At 35.6% G+C, this 19,304-nt stretch overlaps 1 protein-coding gene across 1 annotated transcript in view; it reads right to left on the reverse strand.

Moving 5' to 3' along the window:
• LOC128641079 (FRAS1-related extracellular matrix protein 1-like) overlaps positions 1 to 19,304 on the reverse strand; it is a 393,612-nt gene that overhangs the window by 300,402 nt on the left and 73,906 nt on the right. The window contains exons 8-13 of the mRNA XM_053693633.1: positions 18,067 to 18,198; positions 10,609 to 10,953; positions 6,398 to 6,540; positions 5,257 to 5,453; positions 5,090 to 5,180; positions 2,818 to 2,985 (exon numbers count right to left, since the gene is read on the reverse strand). Of these exons, the coding sequence (XP_053549608.1) occupies positions 2,818 to 2,985; positions 5,090 to 5,180; positions 5,257 to 5,453; positions 6,398 to 6,540; positions 10,609 to 10,953; positions 18,067 to 18,198 (1,076 nt within the window). The remainder of the gene's footprint in view (positions 1 to 2,817; positions 2,986 to 5,089; positions 5,181 to 5,256; positions 5,454 to 6,397; positions 6,541 to 10,608; positions 10,954 to 18,066; positions 18,199 to 19,304) is intronic.

A 19,304-nucleotide genomic window follows, 5' to 3' on the forward strand; every position in this document is an offset into this window, starting at 1 on the left:
ACTACTTTACATTGTAACAAAGTGTCATTTCTTCAGTGTTGTCACATGAAAAGATGTAATAAAATATTTACACTGTTATACAGGCTGAACACTCACTACTTTACATTGTAGCAAAGTGTCATTTCCTCAGTGTTGTCACATGAAAAGATATAATAAAATATTTACACTGTTATGCAGGCTGTACACTCACTACTTTACATTGTAGTAAAGTGTCATTTCTTCAGTGTTGTCACATGAAAAGATATAATAAAATATTTACACTGTTATACAGGCTGTACACTCACTACTTTACATTGTAGCAAAGTGTCATTTCTTCAGTGTTGTCACATGAAAAGATATAATAAAATATTTACACTGTTATACAGGCTGTACACTCACTACTTTACATTGTAGCAAAGTGTCATTTCTTCAGTGTTGTCACATGAAAAGATATAATAAATATTTACACTGTTATACAGGCTGTACACTCACTACTTTACATTGTAGCAAAGTGTCATTTCTTCAGTGTTGTCACATGAAAAGATATAATAAAATATTTACACTGTTATACAGGCTTTACACTCACTACTTTACATTGTAGCAAAGTGTCATTTCTTCAGTGTTGTCACATGAAAAGATATAATAAAATATTTACACTGTTATACAGGCTGTACACTCACTACTTTACATTGTAGCAAAGTGTCATTTATTCAGTGTTGTCACATGAAAAGATATAGTAAATATTTACACTGTTATACAGGCTGTACACTCACTACTTTACATTGTAGCAAAGTGTCATTTCTTCAGTGTTGTCACATGAAAAGATATAATAAAATATTTACACTGTTATACAGGCTGTACACTCACTACTTTACATTGTAGCAAAGTGTCATTTATTCAGTGTTGTCACATGAAAAGATATAATAAAATATTTACACTGTTATACAGGCTGTACACTCACTACTTTACATTGTAGCAAAGTGTCATTTCTTCAGTGTTGTCACATGAAAAGATATAGTAAAATATTTACACTGTTATACAGGCTGTACACTCACTACTTTACATTGTAACAAAGTGTCATTTCTTCAGTGTTGTCACATGAAAAGATGTAATAAAATATTTACACTGTTATACAGGCTGAACACTCACTACTTTACATTGTAGCAAAGTGTCATTTCCTCAGTGTTGTCACATGAAAAGATATAATAAAATATTTACACTGTTATACAGGCTGTACACTCACTACTTTACATTGTAGTAAAGTGTCATTTCTTCAGTGTTGTCACATGAAAAGATATAATAAAATATTTACACTGTTATACAGGCTGTACACTCACTACTTTACATTGTAGCAAAGTGTCATTTCTTCAGTGTTGTCACATGAAAAGATATAATAAAATATTTACACTGTTATACAGGCTGTACACTCACTACTTTACATTGTAGCAAAGTGTCATTTCTTCAGTGTTGTCACATGAAAAGATATAATAAATATTTACACTGTTATACAGGCTGTACACTCACTACTTTACATTGTAGCAAAGTGTCATTTCTTCAGTGTTGTCACATGAAAAGATATAATAAAATATTTACACTGTTATACAGGCTTTACACTCACTACTTTACATTGTAGCAAAGTGTCATTTCTTCAGTGTTGTCACATGAAAAGATATAATAAAATATTTACACTGTTATACAGGCTGTACACTCACTACTTTACATTGTAGCAAAGTGTCATTTATTCAGTGTTGTCACATGAAAAGATATAGTAAATATTTACACTGTTATACAGGCTGTACACTCACTACTTTACATTGTAGCAAAGTGTCATTTCTTCAGTGTTGTCACATGAAAAGATATAATAAAATATTTACACTGTTATACAGGCTGTACACTCACTACTTTACATTGTAGCAAAGTGTCATTTATTCAGTGTTGTCACATGAAAAGATATAATAAAATATTTACACTGTTATACAGGCTGTACACTCACTACTTTACATTGTAGCAAAGTGTCATTTCTTCAGTGTTGTCACATGAAAAGATATAGTAAAATATTTACACTGTTATACAGGCTGTACACTCACTACTTTACATTGTAGTAAAGTGTCATTTCTTCAGTGTTGTCACATGAAAAGATATAATAAAATATTTACACTGTTATACAGGCTGTACACTCACTACTTTACATTGTAACAAAGTGTCATTTCTTCAGTGTTGTCACACGAAAAGATATAATAAAATATTTACACAAATGTTAGCGGTGTACTCACTTTTGTGAGATACTGTATGTGTGTCTATGTATGTGTGTGTTTCTTTGTGCAGTGAATATATTTAGGGCTAGATTACTAGTGGCACATTGTTGCATGCGAGCAAAAAGAGGTTTATCGTGGCTTACAAGTTGAAAGTAAACGCGTTTGCTTGAGTACAATTGAATTTAACACGTGTCGTGATATTGCAACTTCAGAGCTCTGGTTTAACTGTTATGCAAGTAAAAAAAGTTGCAAAAAAACACATAAAAATGACATTTAAATATACAGTTACACTCATAACAACAATGTCTAATAAAAATTATTAAAACATTTAAATGAAATTTAAAAATTATAAGGGCTGAAAGAAATGATATTTATTTATTTATAATTATATTCAATTTTTAAGTAATTCTTCTAAACAAAACCCTTATTGCTAGGGACATTTGTTACAGTTAAACTATATAATATATGCTACAGAAAAAAACAAAACATAAACATATTTAATAAAATATGTTTAGACTTTAATAGCACAGATTCTTTTGTTTGCCAGTAAAGTGTTTTCTAAAGCTATAAACATGTACACTACCTCAGGGGCTTTTTCATCCACCGGCATCACAGTGATATTAAAGATGAGTTCGGACAGCTGTCCCCCTTGCTGGTCACTTACAGAAAACTCAAACTGGATAAGGATTGGATCAGGACCAATATCCCTCTGTGGTGGCATATAGGCCACTTTGAAGTGGGTTACTGCGTGCTGGAGGAAATGCAATACAAATCATGTGAATGAAAAACTCTGAGGAACAAAGGAGGCAGCTAAAAAGCTAATTTTGTACAAATGTATATTGATCACCAGTTTAAATAAATATGTATATGGTCTTTCTCTTATTAAAAAATGGTATTCTCTCAAAAAAAAAGCTTTAAACGGATACTGAAGTCAGAATGAAACTTTACTTATTCAGATAAAGGGGCCAATTTAAGAAGGTCCGTCCCACATCGATAAATGCCAACAGCATAAGCTGTCGGCATTTATCATTGCACAAGCATTTCTAGTGAAATGCTTGTGCAATGCTGCCCCCTGAGCATATAGGCTGCTAGCAGGGGGTATCAATCATCCCGATCGTATCTGATCGGGATGATTGCTGTCCGCCGCTTCAGAGGTGGCGGACGAGTTAAGGAGCAGTGGACTTAGCTCTTAATTCTTGTTTACGGTGAGCCTAAATGCTCGCACGGAAACTGCAGCATACGCTGCCTACATAGTAAATCGGCCCCAGAGTGTCAAATTTAAAAAACAAAAATCCAATTTACATATATTAATATCAAATGAACCTATTTCAATACACATTTTTTATTGAAACTTAGCACTTTTACACTCAACCCAAACAACAAAATGTCACACCCCTTATGCAGCACACCGATGGCCCTGCCCCTACTGCCCTTCTTCTCTTTTGGAGGTTGATTGACAACGAAAGGAATACAGAGGACCAGTATTTTATTGGGACTATATCCTGCACTGCACATTATCTTATATTATATTCATTAATTATGTATCAACTGTAGAATATGTTTGAACCTCAGGAAAGCTAATTCTAACAAAGGTTGCTGGTCCAACAATGTTTTTATCCTAGCACTGGGTTGGTCAATAGTGACATAACCTCTTTTAGCACCATTAGTTAGTTGTAGGGATTCATTTATTAAGCTAAATATGCAGCTTAGGACCACTAGTGGTGCAGGAACACACGAGCAAAGAGTATTAAGGTGGCAGAATGAAAACATTCCAGACAGAACTGTTTGATTGCATGCGAGAGCATAGGATGTGGCTGCACAAGCATTTACTTGTACAATTCTAATACTTCAATGCTGAGTGAACAGGTTCCACAGTAACTAAAGCTTATTCATCTCTCTAAAGCTTACTCATTTCTCTATTCATTAGTGGATCGGCTCTAAAGAACAGAGCTGTCAATCGTCTTGCATTTTATTTTATTTGAGAGCTCGTTTCCTCTACTTTCTCAGCTTCTCCCTTCCTATTTATGCCCCTATTTATGCCCCAGACATTTTAAACGCACCTCAACTCTTTCCCCAAAATACCAAACAACATCCCCACACAGCCCACCCTGCTGCATAACTATTGAGCCAAACCCACTGCCCAATGACCCTGCCACTGCCTAAACTCAAACTTATACTCGTAACTAACCAACTTTGCCATGCCCTGCTGCTCAATCACGCCCTTAGACCGTGCAAACTCTTACTAACCTACATCCTACTAAATATTGCACAAACATAGATGATAATTATTTTACTGATCCTTTAAAGGGTTGGTAAAGTCAAAATTAAACTTTCATGATTTAGATACAGCATGAAATGTTAAACAACTTTCCAATATACATCTCTTATCAAAATGGTTTTGTTCACTTGATATTGTTTGAAGAAGAATAGGTACTAAAGAAGCAACACATTACTGGGAGCTTAGTTAACACATCAGGTGAGCCAATTACAAGAGGCATACATGTGCAACCACCAATCACCAGATAGCTCCAAGAAGTGCATTGCTGTTACTGAGCCTGTCTCTTCAACAAAGGATACCAAGCAAACAAAGCAAGTTTGATAATAAAAGTAAATTGGAAAGTTTAATTTTGACTTTAGTGTTCCTTTAAGTATGAAGTTCTGCTTTATACAAATAACATTTGCCAACATAAATAATAATAATAATAATAATGTATTATTATTTTTATTATTAATATGATTATTATTTAATTTTAAATAATCATATTAATATATATTATTACAGTATCCCCAGATAAGGAATAGTAACATAATCTTAACATATCATTCATGAAATTATGAAGAAATATCATATTTACCTGGGTAAAGAATGTCAATCCAGGAATTAAAGGATTTTTTTCTTGCAAATTGATGTTGTCTACAAAAATAAGTTTTCCTACATCTCGTAGACTGGAACAGACAAATAAAAGTATATTCACATGATCATATAGATAGATTATACAGTACTAATGTATCTTATACCTACCTGGGAGAGGTCTCTGAGTAACACGGCTTAGTCACAGTATACACAATTTGGGTGTCTGGGGATTCGCTATCAGTGAAGTGTAAATGTGCCTTTGTGATTGGGGTTATCTCAGTTTCCTTTACAAAAATATGTCTATTGGTTCCTTCCGCTTCTTTAGGCAGCTGATCTTTGACGGGTGTAATATGAATTATTACAATCTAAATCATAAAAAGAGAAGATTACCTTTGTACACATCTATACCATATATGTTAACAAATGAAATATTACATTAAAATATAAACAAAACCACATACATTTATAACCAGCAAATTAGACAGTGTCCTAGGGTGCTTCACTAAAAGGAAATATAATACTGAGCCAAAAAAACTAATTAGCAAATGGAGAGATGCAAATTAGCACAAGTTGATAATACTGGAAAGAAAAAATATGGACTAATAAAACCTAACATTTAATATCATAATTAAACAAAACAATTTGCGCAAACATGGAAAGTTATGACAAATAAAGATACTTCACTGGGATTCATATTATTCTTAATATCTTTCCCTAAATAGAGGTTCCTATGATTAAAAACGTCTCAAAACCAGCCCAAATACTTAACCCATTACCTCTGAAACAGGGCTCCCACACAAAAAAAGTAGCAAGTAATATCTTAAATTAATCAGTCCTCTATAAATACAACTGAAACATAGTTACCTACTGAAAAGTTAAAAAAGAAAAAATACCAAAAAGAGAAAACATCAATATCTGTCCCACCTATGGTTTAATTCATGAAAGGAAATTGTCCCGTCTGGTCATGTGATATAATCTACAACCCACTTTCATGTCTCATAGTCTATGAGTTGTACTAAAGACTTTTATGATGCTGTTAATGACTATTTATGGATTGATTAAATATGTAAATCCAGTTCCATCTAGTTAATATAGTACTAAGTAAGAATACAGGAAAAAATAGCTTGATATGATTATTGCCACTCTAACCATATATGTTTATTAAAAACTATTGTCTTTTTGTGGGTGGTGGGTTCTTATGGATATTTAACTGGATATAGTTAGTTGTAAAAAGCAAAATAAAATGTAACGTTTAATTTTGCCTTTAGCTGGGGCAAAAGCAGAAAGCTAATGTCAAACACTCACTCACCTGTTGCTCAGAATAGTTTGGCGGATCATGACTATCTGATAAGATAAACTCAAAGGAGTCCTGAAAAATTTCACCACCAAAATGTTTGTAATGCACAAGTCCACGAAACAGGTCCCTTTGCAAAAATATAGACACTGGAGTACCTGACCCAAAAGTAAATATTTTGAAACATTACAACAGTACAAAGTGAGCTTAACACTGTGTTAATAATATATACTATATAAGACATGTGAAATATATATATATATATGGGTTTGTTACATGTTTAAAATTCAGAAAATACATGAACACGGTGTAGCTGTGGTCTCAGTGTTTGTCATTATTTCAAGTTTCAGATGCCGGTTTTGCAATTTTTCTTTGTCATAATATGTAAATAGATATAAGTGACCACCACATGTAGCTAAACAATGTGAGAGACCAACACATGAGATTTAAAATGCACTGAATCTCATACTAAGGGGTAGATTTATCAAATGTCAGGCGGACATGACACGCTGCTTCTTAACAAGTTTCAGGCAAACCTGAAACTTCGGGGGGTAGGTTGCAGCATCTGCTGTTGATAAATCTACCCCTATATCTTATGCATTGTTTAACAACAATATACTGAAGAGTGGGACAGTGAGAAATAAGAAGATAATAGAGACCTTAAAGGGACATGAAACCCACCCAAGAGCATGCAATTTTAAACAACTTTACAATTTACTTCTATTAGCTAATTTTCTTCATTCTCTTGATATCCTTTGCTCAAAAGCATATCTAGATGGGCTCAGTAGCTCCTGATTGGTGGCTCCACATAGATCCCTCGTGTGATTGGCTCATCCATGTGCATTGATATTTCTTCAGCAATGGATATCTAAAGAATGAAGCAAATCAGATAATTGAAATAAATGAGAATTTTGTTTAAAATTGTATTCTCTGTCTGAATCATGAAGTAATTTTTTGGGGTTTAATGTCCTTTTAAGGGGTGGTTGAGAATCACAAATGTATTAGTTATAAAGTTTTGTTTGAATTTTCTTCAGCCTGGGGACCAATAAACACCATATAGTTTGAATATAAGATGTCTGCCCGCTAATGCTTAATGCTCTTGAGTGACAGTTTAGTCAAAATTAAACTTTCATGATTCAGATAGGGCATTTAATTTTAAACAACTTTCCAATTTACTTTTACTATCTAATTTGCTTTGTTCTCTTTGTATTCTTTGTTGAAAGCTAAACCTAGGTAGGCTCATATGCTAATTTCTAAGCCCTTGAAGGTTCAGTGCTTTGTGACAGTTTTTAACAGCTAGACAGCACTAGCTACAGATAACATTGTGCTCACTCCTGTGGCATTGTTTATGAGTCAGCACTGATTGGCTAAAATGCAAGTCTGAAAAGCACTGAGACCAGCAACCACAATACATTTTTAATATAAGTTACAGGATGTTTTAATGGACATTAATAACACACACCTAGATTACGAGTTTTGCGTTATGGTTTTAAGGCTGTAAAAATGGCCATTTCAGTGTTAAAACCGTAACGCAGCCAATACAAGACTTGTTGGTATAGCTATAACGCAAGCATTTTAGCCTGTAATGCAACATCAATCCCACACTCAAAAAAATGAAGTTTTTGCGTGGGATTTCCATAGCACCAGTATTACAAGTTGTTGCGGTGAGGCTAAAATCCTTGCTTTCCAGCCTATACCGACACGATCCGTTCTGCTATCTGAGACCAGTAGTTATTACAGCAAAACTGTTACACATAACTAAAATGTTACAAAGTACACTAAAACCCATAAACTACCTATTAACTCCTATTCCACCGCCCTCCCGCATCGCAAACACTGAATTAAATTTATTAACCCCTAATCTGCCACTCCCAACATTGCCGCCACTAATAAATAATTAACCCCTATTCCGCCGCTCCCTGACATCGCCACCACTATAATAAAGTTATTAACCTCTATTCCCCGCACCCCAACATCACCCACACTGTAATAAAGCTATTAACCCCTATTCCGTCAATCCCCGACATCGCAGCCACTAAATAAAGTTATTAACCCCGAAACCTCTGGCCTCCCATATAACCACAACTAAATAAACCTATTAACCCCCAAACCGTCAGCCCCCCACATCACAAAAAAACTAAATTAAACTATTAACCCCTAAACCCCCCTAACTTTAAATTAAAATTACAATATCCCTATTTTAAATTAAATAAAAACTTACCTGTGAAATTAAAAAACCTAAGTTTAAACTAACAAGTAACCTAACATAACTATTATACTAAAATTAAAATAACTACAATTTAAATAAACTAAATTACACATTAAAAAACTAACACTACTAAAATAATGTAATTCTAAAATTACAACAAAAAAAAATACTAAATTACAAAAAATAACAAACTAAATTACGAAAAATAACAAACTAAATTATCCAAAATAAAAACAATTACACCTAATCTAATAGCCCTATAAAAATAAAAAAAGCCCCCCAAAATAAAAAAAACCCTAGCCTACAATAAACTACCAATCTACTTAAAAGGGCCATTTGTAGGGCACTGCCCTAAAGAAATCAGCTCATTTACCTGTAAAAAATTACAAAGACCCCCAACAGTAAAACCCATCACCCAACCAACCCCCCAAAATAAAAACCTAACTCTAACAAAAATCTAAGCTACCCATTGCCCTGAAATGGGCATTTGTATGGGCATTGCCCTTAAAAGGACACTTAGCTCTTTTGCATTGCCCTGAAAAGGGCATTTAGCTCTTTTAAAAAAGTCCAAACCCTAATGTTAAAAAAAAAAACTAAAAAAAAAAAACCTAACACTAACCCCCAACGATCCACTTACAGGATTAGGGAATATTAGGGATATATTTTTGATAATTTTGTTTATGTAATGTTAGACTTTTTTATATTCTATAATTTTAGATTAATTTTAACGTAATCTTAGGTTTTTTATTTTAATTGTAATTTAGGATTATTTTTATTTATGTAATTGGTTAATTTAGGGGGTGTTAGGTTAGGGGGCTTAGTGATTAGTTATTTGCGATATGGGGGCATGGCGGTTTAGGGGTTAATAGTTTAAATAGCTAGATTGTGTTGTAGGGGCATGGTGGATTAGGGGTTAATAGTTTAAATGGCTAGATTGTGTTGTGGGGCATGTCAAATTAGGGGTTAAAAGTTTAAATAGACACTTTGCGATATGGGGCATGGCGGATTATGGGTTAATAGTTTTAATAGCTAGTTTGCCTTGTGGGGCATGGTTGATTAGGGGTTAATAGTTTACATAGATACTTTGCGATATGGGGGTTGGCGGATTAGGGGTTAATGGTTTTAATAGCTAGTTTGCGTTGTGGGGCATGGCGGTTTAGTGGTTAATACATTTATTATAAGTTGTGATGCGGGGGATGGCGGATAGAGGAGTTTTGACGTGTCGGGTTAGATTTCAATGGGAAAAAGGTCTCAAACAGCACCTTTTTCCTGTTTTACACCTAGTTGAGCTGAGTGTAATTTTTGTTACTGTATCGGTTTGTGCGGGCATTGGAAACCTGCTATTATTTAAAGATTAGCGGCTTCTGATACTTTGTATGGGACACGATAATGTTTTCGGCAGCCGGAGACCGGTTGCCAAAATTGAGTTATAAGGAGCCGTTGAAAGCAGTCGGTGAACGATATTGCTTCTGACAGCTTATTTAACGGTTTGCGAGTGCACTCAAACCGAATTACGGCTCAATGGAAACAAGCTCAGTGTTGGTGTTTGAATATTCAAATGTTACATTAGATATTCAAAAATGATATTAGCAATTCAAAGGTTATATTTAATAATCACATTTTATGTTCAATGAAGGAAAAATTAACATATATTAAATGTTTATAAGACATTATTTTTAATGAATGTTCCAAAATACTTGCCCATCCATATTGGCTGTCTAGTAAATCCAATCAGAATGGTTAAGTAGCTGTAGGTTTTTGCTTTGGCAACAGTGAATGCACATTTCAGGCTTAACTTTAATGGCCATCAGAAGGGTTTAAATCCAAGAAGCTTCTTAATACCTTGAAACTTGGATCCCAGTGATATAAATCTGGCACTAATTGTCTGACAGAGGGAAGTATTCTAAATGTATACTACACAGTGCACAAGTAATGTTATTAAGCAATGACAAACCATTTTTTGGGTGAGGTGGCTTTTTTTCAATACATTCTTACAGATCAATGTTGAAGGCCTTACCTGAAGTCTCAGCATAGTATTTCTTTACCAGCTCTCCAGCTTTTGGTGGCTTTGTGATGTTGTAAAGGATGTAATCATCGCTAGAATCCAGGTCGGAGGCCATTAGCATGTGCTTCTCTATTAAGACATCTGCTCCTTCTTCTAGGTCAAAGCCAATGTTGTTGACCAGAAAAGGTGGGCTATCATCTTTAGGAAGGATATTTATGGGAAATTTGTGCCGTATGCTGTGTTTTCCATCATAAATTCTGAAAACAATATAGTCCATAGTGGTGTCACTGTCATCGTGGTGGTATCTCACCTGGCCATCCTTGATGTCTTGTACAGTTAATATGAATGCTTTAGCTCCTGCACAAATTATAAATTAGTATTATTATAAAAAATAAAAAATACAAATGATATTTAATGATAAGCAAACTAAGATGTTTTCTTAACTCCTTCTGTGTAACATTACTGATCTCCCAACTGTCCTGTATTTTGCAGGATTGTCATGATTTAAAATCTTTGCTCATTGACCTTACCATAGTTTCCTATGATGTTTAAAAACCATGGTATGTCTAGGATTGTATAGCCACACCCTGAAAAGCCAACTCTCTTCCCTGCTCTGCTACCAAACCAACCACGCCCTCAACCTTCCCAACTCGTCCACGATATTATGTGACCCCCTGGTTTGTAGTGACTCCACCGCAGCATCTGCCTTACTAAGCTACCAGCCTCTTCATATAGGATGAAAAATATCTGCATATAAAATGCATTACTTTAAACTGTCAATTTATTACGAAAATGTTTAAGAAAATGTATATAATTTTTTGATTTCAGAGAAATCTAGAAATAAACCCTTTGTTTAAAGCATAAGAGCCAGATTACAAGTGGAGCAATATTTAACGCTCCCGCTCAAGCGTTAACTGCACTAGAAGTATGCTTTTTGCATGTGTCAGATTGCGTTCGTATTACAAGTTAAGAGTAAATAGTTTTTGTTCGTTTGCAAACTCAACGAGCGTAAAAAGCCAAACTTACAATATCGCATGAGCGATAACGTAGTCCCCCATAGAAGTCAATGGAGCAAAAAAGTTGAAAAAACTGCTATGGAATGGGGAATATTTACAGTAAATACACAGTATAATATAACACTTTATTAAATATGAATATTGCAAAAATATATTTGTATATGTTTTAATCTACTTAGACTCTTGTGAGCTGCTGGTGCAATGCTGAATATGGAGAGCGTATTGCTCTCCGTATTCAGCGAGGTAGATCAGGTCCGCCAGACTTTGTTAAATAGAGGCCTAGAAGTCTTCCTGAAATCTTTAGTGGCTTCAACATAATATTTCAGAGCTCTCACCACATCCAAAGAATGTAAAGATCTCTCCAAAGAATTCTTAGGATTAGGACAAAAAGAAGGGACAACAATTTCTCTATTAATGTTGATAGAATTCACAACCTTAGGTAAGAATTTAAATGAAGTCCGCAAAACTGACTTATCTTGATGAAAAATCAAAAAAGGAGATTCACAAGAAAGAGCGGATAATACAGAAACTCTTCTTGCAGAAGAGATGGCCAAAAGGAACAACACTTTCCAAGAAAGTAATTTAATGTCCAAAGAATGCATAGGCTGAAATGGAGGAGCCTGTAAAGCCTTCAAAACCAAATTAAGACTCCAAAGAGGAGAGATTGATTTATTGACAGGCTGGATACGAACCGAAGCCTGTACAAAACAATAAATATCAGGAAGTTTAGCAATATTCCTGTGGAATAAAACAGAAAGAGCAGAGATTTGTCCTTTCAGGGAACTTGCAGACAAAACTTTCTCCAAACCATCCTGAAGAAACTGTAAAATTCTAGGAATTCTAAAAGAATGTCAAGATAATTTATGAGAAGAACACCATGAAATGTAAGTCTTCCAAACTCGATAATAAATCTTTCTAAAAACAGATTTACGAGCCTGCAACATAGTATTAATCACGGAGTCAGAGAAACCTCTATGATTAAGCACTAAACATTCAATTTCCATAACTTCAAATTTAATGATTTGAGATCCTGATGGAAAAAACGGACCTTGAGATAGAAGGTCTGGCCTTAATGGAAGTGGCCAAGGTTGGCAACTGGACATCCGAACAAGATCAGCATACCAAAACCTGTGAGACCATGCTGGAGCCACCAGCAGCACAAACGATTGCTCCATAATGATTTTGGAGATTACTCTGGGAAGAAGAACTAGAGGCGGGAAAATTTAAGCAGGTTGATAACACCACGGAAGTGTCAACACATTCACTGTTTACGCCTGAGGATCCCTGGACCTGGACAGGTACCTGGGGAGTTTTTTGTTTAGATGAGATGCCATCAGATCTATTTCTGGAAGCCCCCACATCTGAACAATTTGAGAAAACACATCTGGGTGGAGAGACCATTCTCCCGTATGTAAAGTCTGACGACTGAGATAATCCGCTTCCCAATTGTCTATACCTGGGATATGAACCGCAGAAATTAGACAGGAGCTGGATTCTGCCCAAACAAGTATCCAAGATACTTATTTCATAGCTTGAGGACTGTGAGTCCCACACTGATGATTGACATATGCCACAGTTGTGATATTGTCTGTCTGAAAACAAATGAACAGTTCTTTCTTCAACAGAGGCCAAAACTGAAGAGCCCTGAGAATTGCACGGAGTTCCAAAATATTGATTGGTAATCTCGCCTCTTGAGATTTCCAAACCCCTTGTGCTGTCAGAGATCCCCAAACAGCTCCCCAACCTGAAAGACTCGCATCTGTTGTGATCACAGTCCAGGTTGGATGAACGAAAGAGGCCCCTAGAATTATACGATGGTGATCTAACCACCAAGTCAGAGAAAGTCAAACATTGTGATTTAAGGATATTAATTGTGATATCCTTGTATAATCCCTGCACCATTCATTCAGCATACAAAGCTGGAGAGGTCTCATATGAAAACGAGCAAAGGGGATCGCGTCCGATGCTGCAGTCATGAGACCTAAAACTTCCATGCACATAGCTACTGAAGGGAATGACTGAGACTGAAGGTTCCGACAGGCTGAAACCAATTTTAAACATCTCTTGTCTGTTAGAGACAGAGTCATGGACACTGAATCTATCTGGAAACCTAAAAAGGTTACCTTTGTCTGAGGAATCAAAGAACTTTTTGGTAAATTGATCCTCCAACCATGTCTTTGAAGAAACAACACTAGTTGATTTGTGTGAGATTCTGCAGAACGTAAAGACTGAGCGAGTACCAAGATATCGTCCAAATAAGGAAACACCACAATACCCCGCTCTCTGATTACAGAGAGTAGGGCACCGAGAACCTTTGAAAAGATTATTGGAGCTGTCGCTAGGCCAAAAGGAAGAGCGACAAATTGGTAATGCTTGTCTAGAAAAGGGAATCTCAGGAACTGATATTGATCCGGATGAATCGGAATATGCATCCTGTAAGTCTATTGTGGACATATAATGCCCTTGCTGAACAAAAGGCAGAATAGTCCTTATAGTCACCATCTTGAAAGTTGGTACTCTTACATATCGATTCAAAATCTTTAGATCCAAAACTGGTCTGAATGAATTTTCTTTCTTTGGGACAATGAATATATTTGAATAAAACCCCAGACCCTGTTCCTGAAACGGAACTGGCATGATTACCCCTGATAACTCCAGGTCTGAAACACACTTCAGGAAAGCCTGAGCCTTTACTGGGTTCGCTGGAATGTGTGAGAGAAAAAATATTCTCACAGGCGGTCTTACTCTGAATCCTATTCTGTACCCCTGAGAGACAATACTCTGAATCCAATGATTTTGGACCGAATTGATCCAAACATCTTTGAAAAATTTTAATCTGCCCCCTACCAGCTAAGCTGGAATGAGGGCCGCACCTTCATGCGGACTTGGGGACTGGCTTTGATCTCTTAAATGGCTAGTATTTATTCCAATTTGAGGAAGGCTTCCAATTGGAAACAGATTCCTTTGGGGAAGGATTAGTTTTCTGTTCCTTATTATGTCGAAAGGAACGAAAATGGTTAGAAGCTTTAGATTTACCCTTGGGTTTTTTATCCTGAGGCAAAAAAACTCCCTTCCCCCCAGTGACAGTTGAAATTATTGAATCCAACTGAGAACCAAATAATTTATTACCTTGGAAAGAAAGAGATAGCAATCTTGACTTAGAAGTCATATCAGCATTCCAAGATTTAAGCCAGAATAGCTAAAGACATATATCTAACATCAATTTTGATGATATAAAAAATGGCATCACAAATGAAATTATTAGCATGTTGATTCAACTTAACAATGCTAGACAAATCATGATCCAATACTTGTTGCGCTAAAGTCTCCAACCAAAAAGTTGAAGCAGCTGCAACATCAGCCAAAGAACATGCAGGCCTAAGAAGATGACCTGAATATAAATAAGCTTTACTTAGATAAGATTCAAGTTTCCTATCTAAAGGATCTTAAAAAGAAGTACTATCTTCCGTAGGAATAGTAGTATGTTTAGCAAGAGTAGAGATAGCACCATCAACTTTGGGGATCTTTTCCCAAAACTCCAATCTAACTGCTGGCAAAGGATACAATTTTTTAAACCTTGAAGAAGGAATAAAAGAAGTACCAGGCCTATTCCATTCTTTAGAAATCATATCAGAAATAGCATCAGGAACTGGAAAAACCTGTGAAATAACCACAGGAGGTTTATAAACAGAATTTTTACGTTTACTAGTTTTAATATCAAGAGGACTAGTTTCCTCCATATCTAATGTATTCAACACCTACTTTAATAAAGAACGATTATACTCCATTTTAAATAAATAAGAGGATTTGTCAGTGTCAATATCTGAGGCAGGATCTTCTGAATCAGATAGATCCTCATCAGAGAAGAATAAATCAGTATGTTGCCGGTCATTTGAAATTTCATCAACTCTATGAGAAGTTTTAAAAGACCTTTTACGCTTGTTAGAAGGCGGGATGGCAGATCAAGCCTTCTGAATAGAATCAGAAATAAATTCTTTTAAATTACAGGTGTATCTTGTGCATTAGATGTTGAGGGAACAACAACAGGTAATGAACTACTACTGATGGATACATTTTCTGCATTTAAAAGTTTATCATGACAACTACAAACCACAGCTGGAGGTGTAATCTCCACAAGTTTACAACAAATGCACTTAGCTTTGGTAGAACTGTTATCAGGCAGCAGGTATCCAACTGTGAATTCTGAGACAGGATCAGATTGAGACATCTTGCAAATGTAAGAGAAAAAAAACATATATTTCCTTATATGGCAGTTTCAGGAATGGGAACAAATGCAAACAGCCTAGCCCTCTGATAGAGAAAAAAGGCAAGAGGCATATAGGAATGGGGTCTTAAATAATAAAAATATTTGGCGCCAAGTATGACGCACAACAAACAGAAAAATATTTTTTGGCCCCAAAAACGTCCGAAAACGACACACTCGTGAAGGACTCGGCATCAACTATGATGCCGGAAATGACGAATTTGCATCAACGAACGTAACTTTGCACCAAAAAATCTTGCGCCAAGAATGACTCAATAAACTTTGGCATTTTGCGCCCTCGCAAGCCTAATTCTGCCCGCAAATTTAAAAGACAGTCAATTTGAAAAAGAGACTATACCCCAGGTAAGAAATACATTTTCATAAAAAAGCATTTTCCAGATATGAAACTGACAGTCTTCAAAAAGGAAATATACTGAAACCTGAATCATGGCAAATATAAGTGCAATACATATATTTAGAACTTTATATAAATACATAAAGTGCCAAACGATAGCTGAGAGTGTCTTAAGTAATGAAAACATACTTACCAAAAGACACCCATCAAGCAGATAGCCAAACTAGTACTGAAACGGTTATCAGTAGAGGTAATGGTATATATAAGAGTATATCGTCGATCTGAAAAGGGAGGTAGGAGATGAATCTCTACGACCGATAACAGAGAACCTATGAAATAGATCCTGTGAGGAAAACCATTGCATTCAATAGGTGATACTCCCTTCACATCCCTCTGACATTCACTGTACTCTGAGAGGAATCGGGCTTCAAAAATGCTGAGAAGCGCATATCAACGTAGAAATCTTAGCACAAACTTACTTCACCACCTCCATAGGAGGCAAAGTTTGTAAAACTGAATTGTGGGTGTGGTGAGGGGTGTATTTATAGGCATTTTGAGGTTTGGGAAACTTGTATATCCCATACGTCACTAGCTCATGGACTCTTGCCAATTACATGAAAGAAATATATATATATATATACATACATCTTTAGTCATGTATATGTATGCAGCTCAATGTTAAAGCCCTTTGCATGCCTTATTTTTCTAACCCCTGAGACCTCATATTTGAGCATTATTTTTATTAGACAGTGTTATTATGAGTGTAACTGTACTTTGTAATGTGTTTTTGATGTATTTTGTGACACTTTTTTGATTTGCGAAACGGTTAACCAGAGCTTAGGTCGCGCTAACCAGACGAGAATTAACTTCAATTGCTCTCAAGCGATCACGTTTACTTTGAATTTGTAATACAAGTGAAAAACTCAACGCAGACAAACAACCGCAATAAACCCCTTTTCGCTTGTGTGTAACTGTTAGCGATCCACTTGTAATCTAGCCCTAAATGTTTGCTTGGTCTCCATGACAGTGGCCCATATATGTATATGAGCATGAGCTGCTGCACTGGTTTAAGCAATCACAGTTTAACATTGCCAAGGTGATAAGATAAACCACAGAATTACTAAATCAGCAGTATGTACTTGTGGACTCTGGAAGAAGTGGGAAATAGACCCGTTTTGAAAAAAATGGAAAAGTAGGTTTAATAATAAAAGTACAATTCATGGTACTTCAGTGCACCTTACTTAGATGACATTTGTTTAAAACTACATATTGGCATTTTTTGAGGTATATTCAATCTTAAACATAAAAAAATGGAAATGAAAAATCCATAAATAAAAAAAAAAAAAACAATTAAAATATCAAAAGACATAACAAAGAATAAATAATGGCACTATTTTTTAAAAGAAAAAAAATCTAGCCCTAAATGTTTGCTTGGTCTCCATGACAGTGGCCCATATATGTATATGAGCATGAGCTGCTGCACTGGTTTAAGCAATCACAGTTTAACATTGCCAAGGTGATAAGATAAACCACAGAATTACTAAATCAGCAGTATGTACTTGTGGACTCTGGAAGAAGTGGGAAATAGACCCGTTTTGAAAAAAATGGAAAAGTAGGTTTAATAATAAAAGTACAATTCATGGTACTTCAGTGCACCTTACTTAGATGACATTTGTTTAAAAATACATATTGGCATTTTTTGAGGTATATTCAATCTTAAACATAAAAAAATGGAAATGAAAAATCCATAAATAAAAAAAAAAAAAACAATTAAAATATCAAAAGACATAACAAAGAATAAATAATGGCACTATTTTTTAAAAGAAAAAAATTACCTCTGTTGGTAAGACGTCCATATTGTAAACCATCAACAGTAACAAGCTTTACTGCTAAAAGATTATCACTGTCTACGATCTGAAAATTATCCCACAGGATTGGCCGGGATTGACCTTCCAACAGGGTGAGACCTGTGATTTGTAGAAAATAACGGTAAGTTTCAAATATTAATGCAGGTATGTCTGGGTTATGTAGTATTGTGCATGACGAGGTTTCACTCAACAACACTAACAACAGTATGTTGGCGCAAGTGTGTTGTAAGTATTACACCATATTTATGAATCCTACGTGAAACCAGAGACAACTTAAATGTGCACAGGAATGGCCCAGCCTCAGCCAAGCTGCTTAGCTATGCTGTCAAACTGCCCCCTACCTCACCACAAATCCCGCAATAGTTTTTGAACTTATCATTGGGGCAGCAGACACTCACTTGGCAGAAACCTATACACGTTGAGTGTTGGAATTACAGATGTTAAGCGATTATAGGCAAGATGTATGGATGTGGAGTAATGGGTATTCCATCATGGGTAGGGCTCAGAGTGTTATGGGCAGACTTTGGCATTTGGGGTTGTGACTAGGTTGCTTGTGCACGCTAGGGTATTTGTCATGTTCATCCTGATAGAAACAACAATACTGCCCAATGACTTGGCCGACCACCTAGCCACAAATACAATAACTTCACTGTATCACGGAGTCATGTCTGCACAATACCAGCTTCACCATGCCACCCTAACTCTGTATCCCAGGTTTCTTGTCTAAGGGACTTTTAGCAGAACATTTAGAGGAAGTTAAATGTTGACTTTAATGTCTCATTAACTCCCTCCATTAATGGACTGTAAGGATGTATTATTGTATTTGGCCAAATTGTTCAAATTTACTTCAAAGGCTGGAGAGGCTTTTGTGCAGGCAGGAAAGGCTTCAGATTTACTATTCAATAAAGATACATGTCAGCTGATTAGTTCCAGGGTCAGACAATAAGCACGTAAGAATCTTTTTTGTTTGTAGTCTATCCCGACCCAATTAAAAATGTAAGAATATACATGGTTTGTGCTGCTGTCGGCTTGTAGTAGTAGCACTGACTACTATTTTAATTTTATTTAGGTTTAAACTTCTGCCCAGCTGTTCCTACACTGCAGTGCAGAGTTCCCTTTAGGAAATAGCAGGTAAATAGATTTTCTTAAGCAAATTTCAAACAACCCAGAGAGCATTTATTGCACAAAACAATTTTTTTTGTCAT

This window comes from Bombina bombina, chromosome 10 (genome assembly GCF_027579735.1).
Source record: "Bombina bombina isolate aBomBom1 chromosome 10, aBomBom1.pri, whole genome shotgun sequence".
In the NCBI taxonomy this organism is placed as follows: domain Eukaryota; kingdom Metazoa; phylum Chordata; class Amphibia; order Anura; family Bombinatoridae; genus Bombina; species Bombina bombina.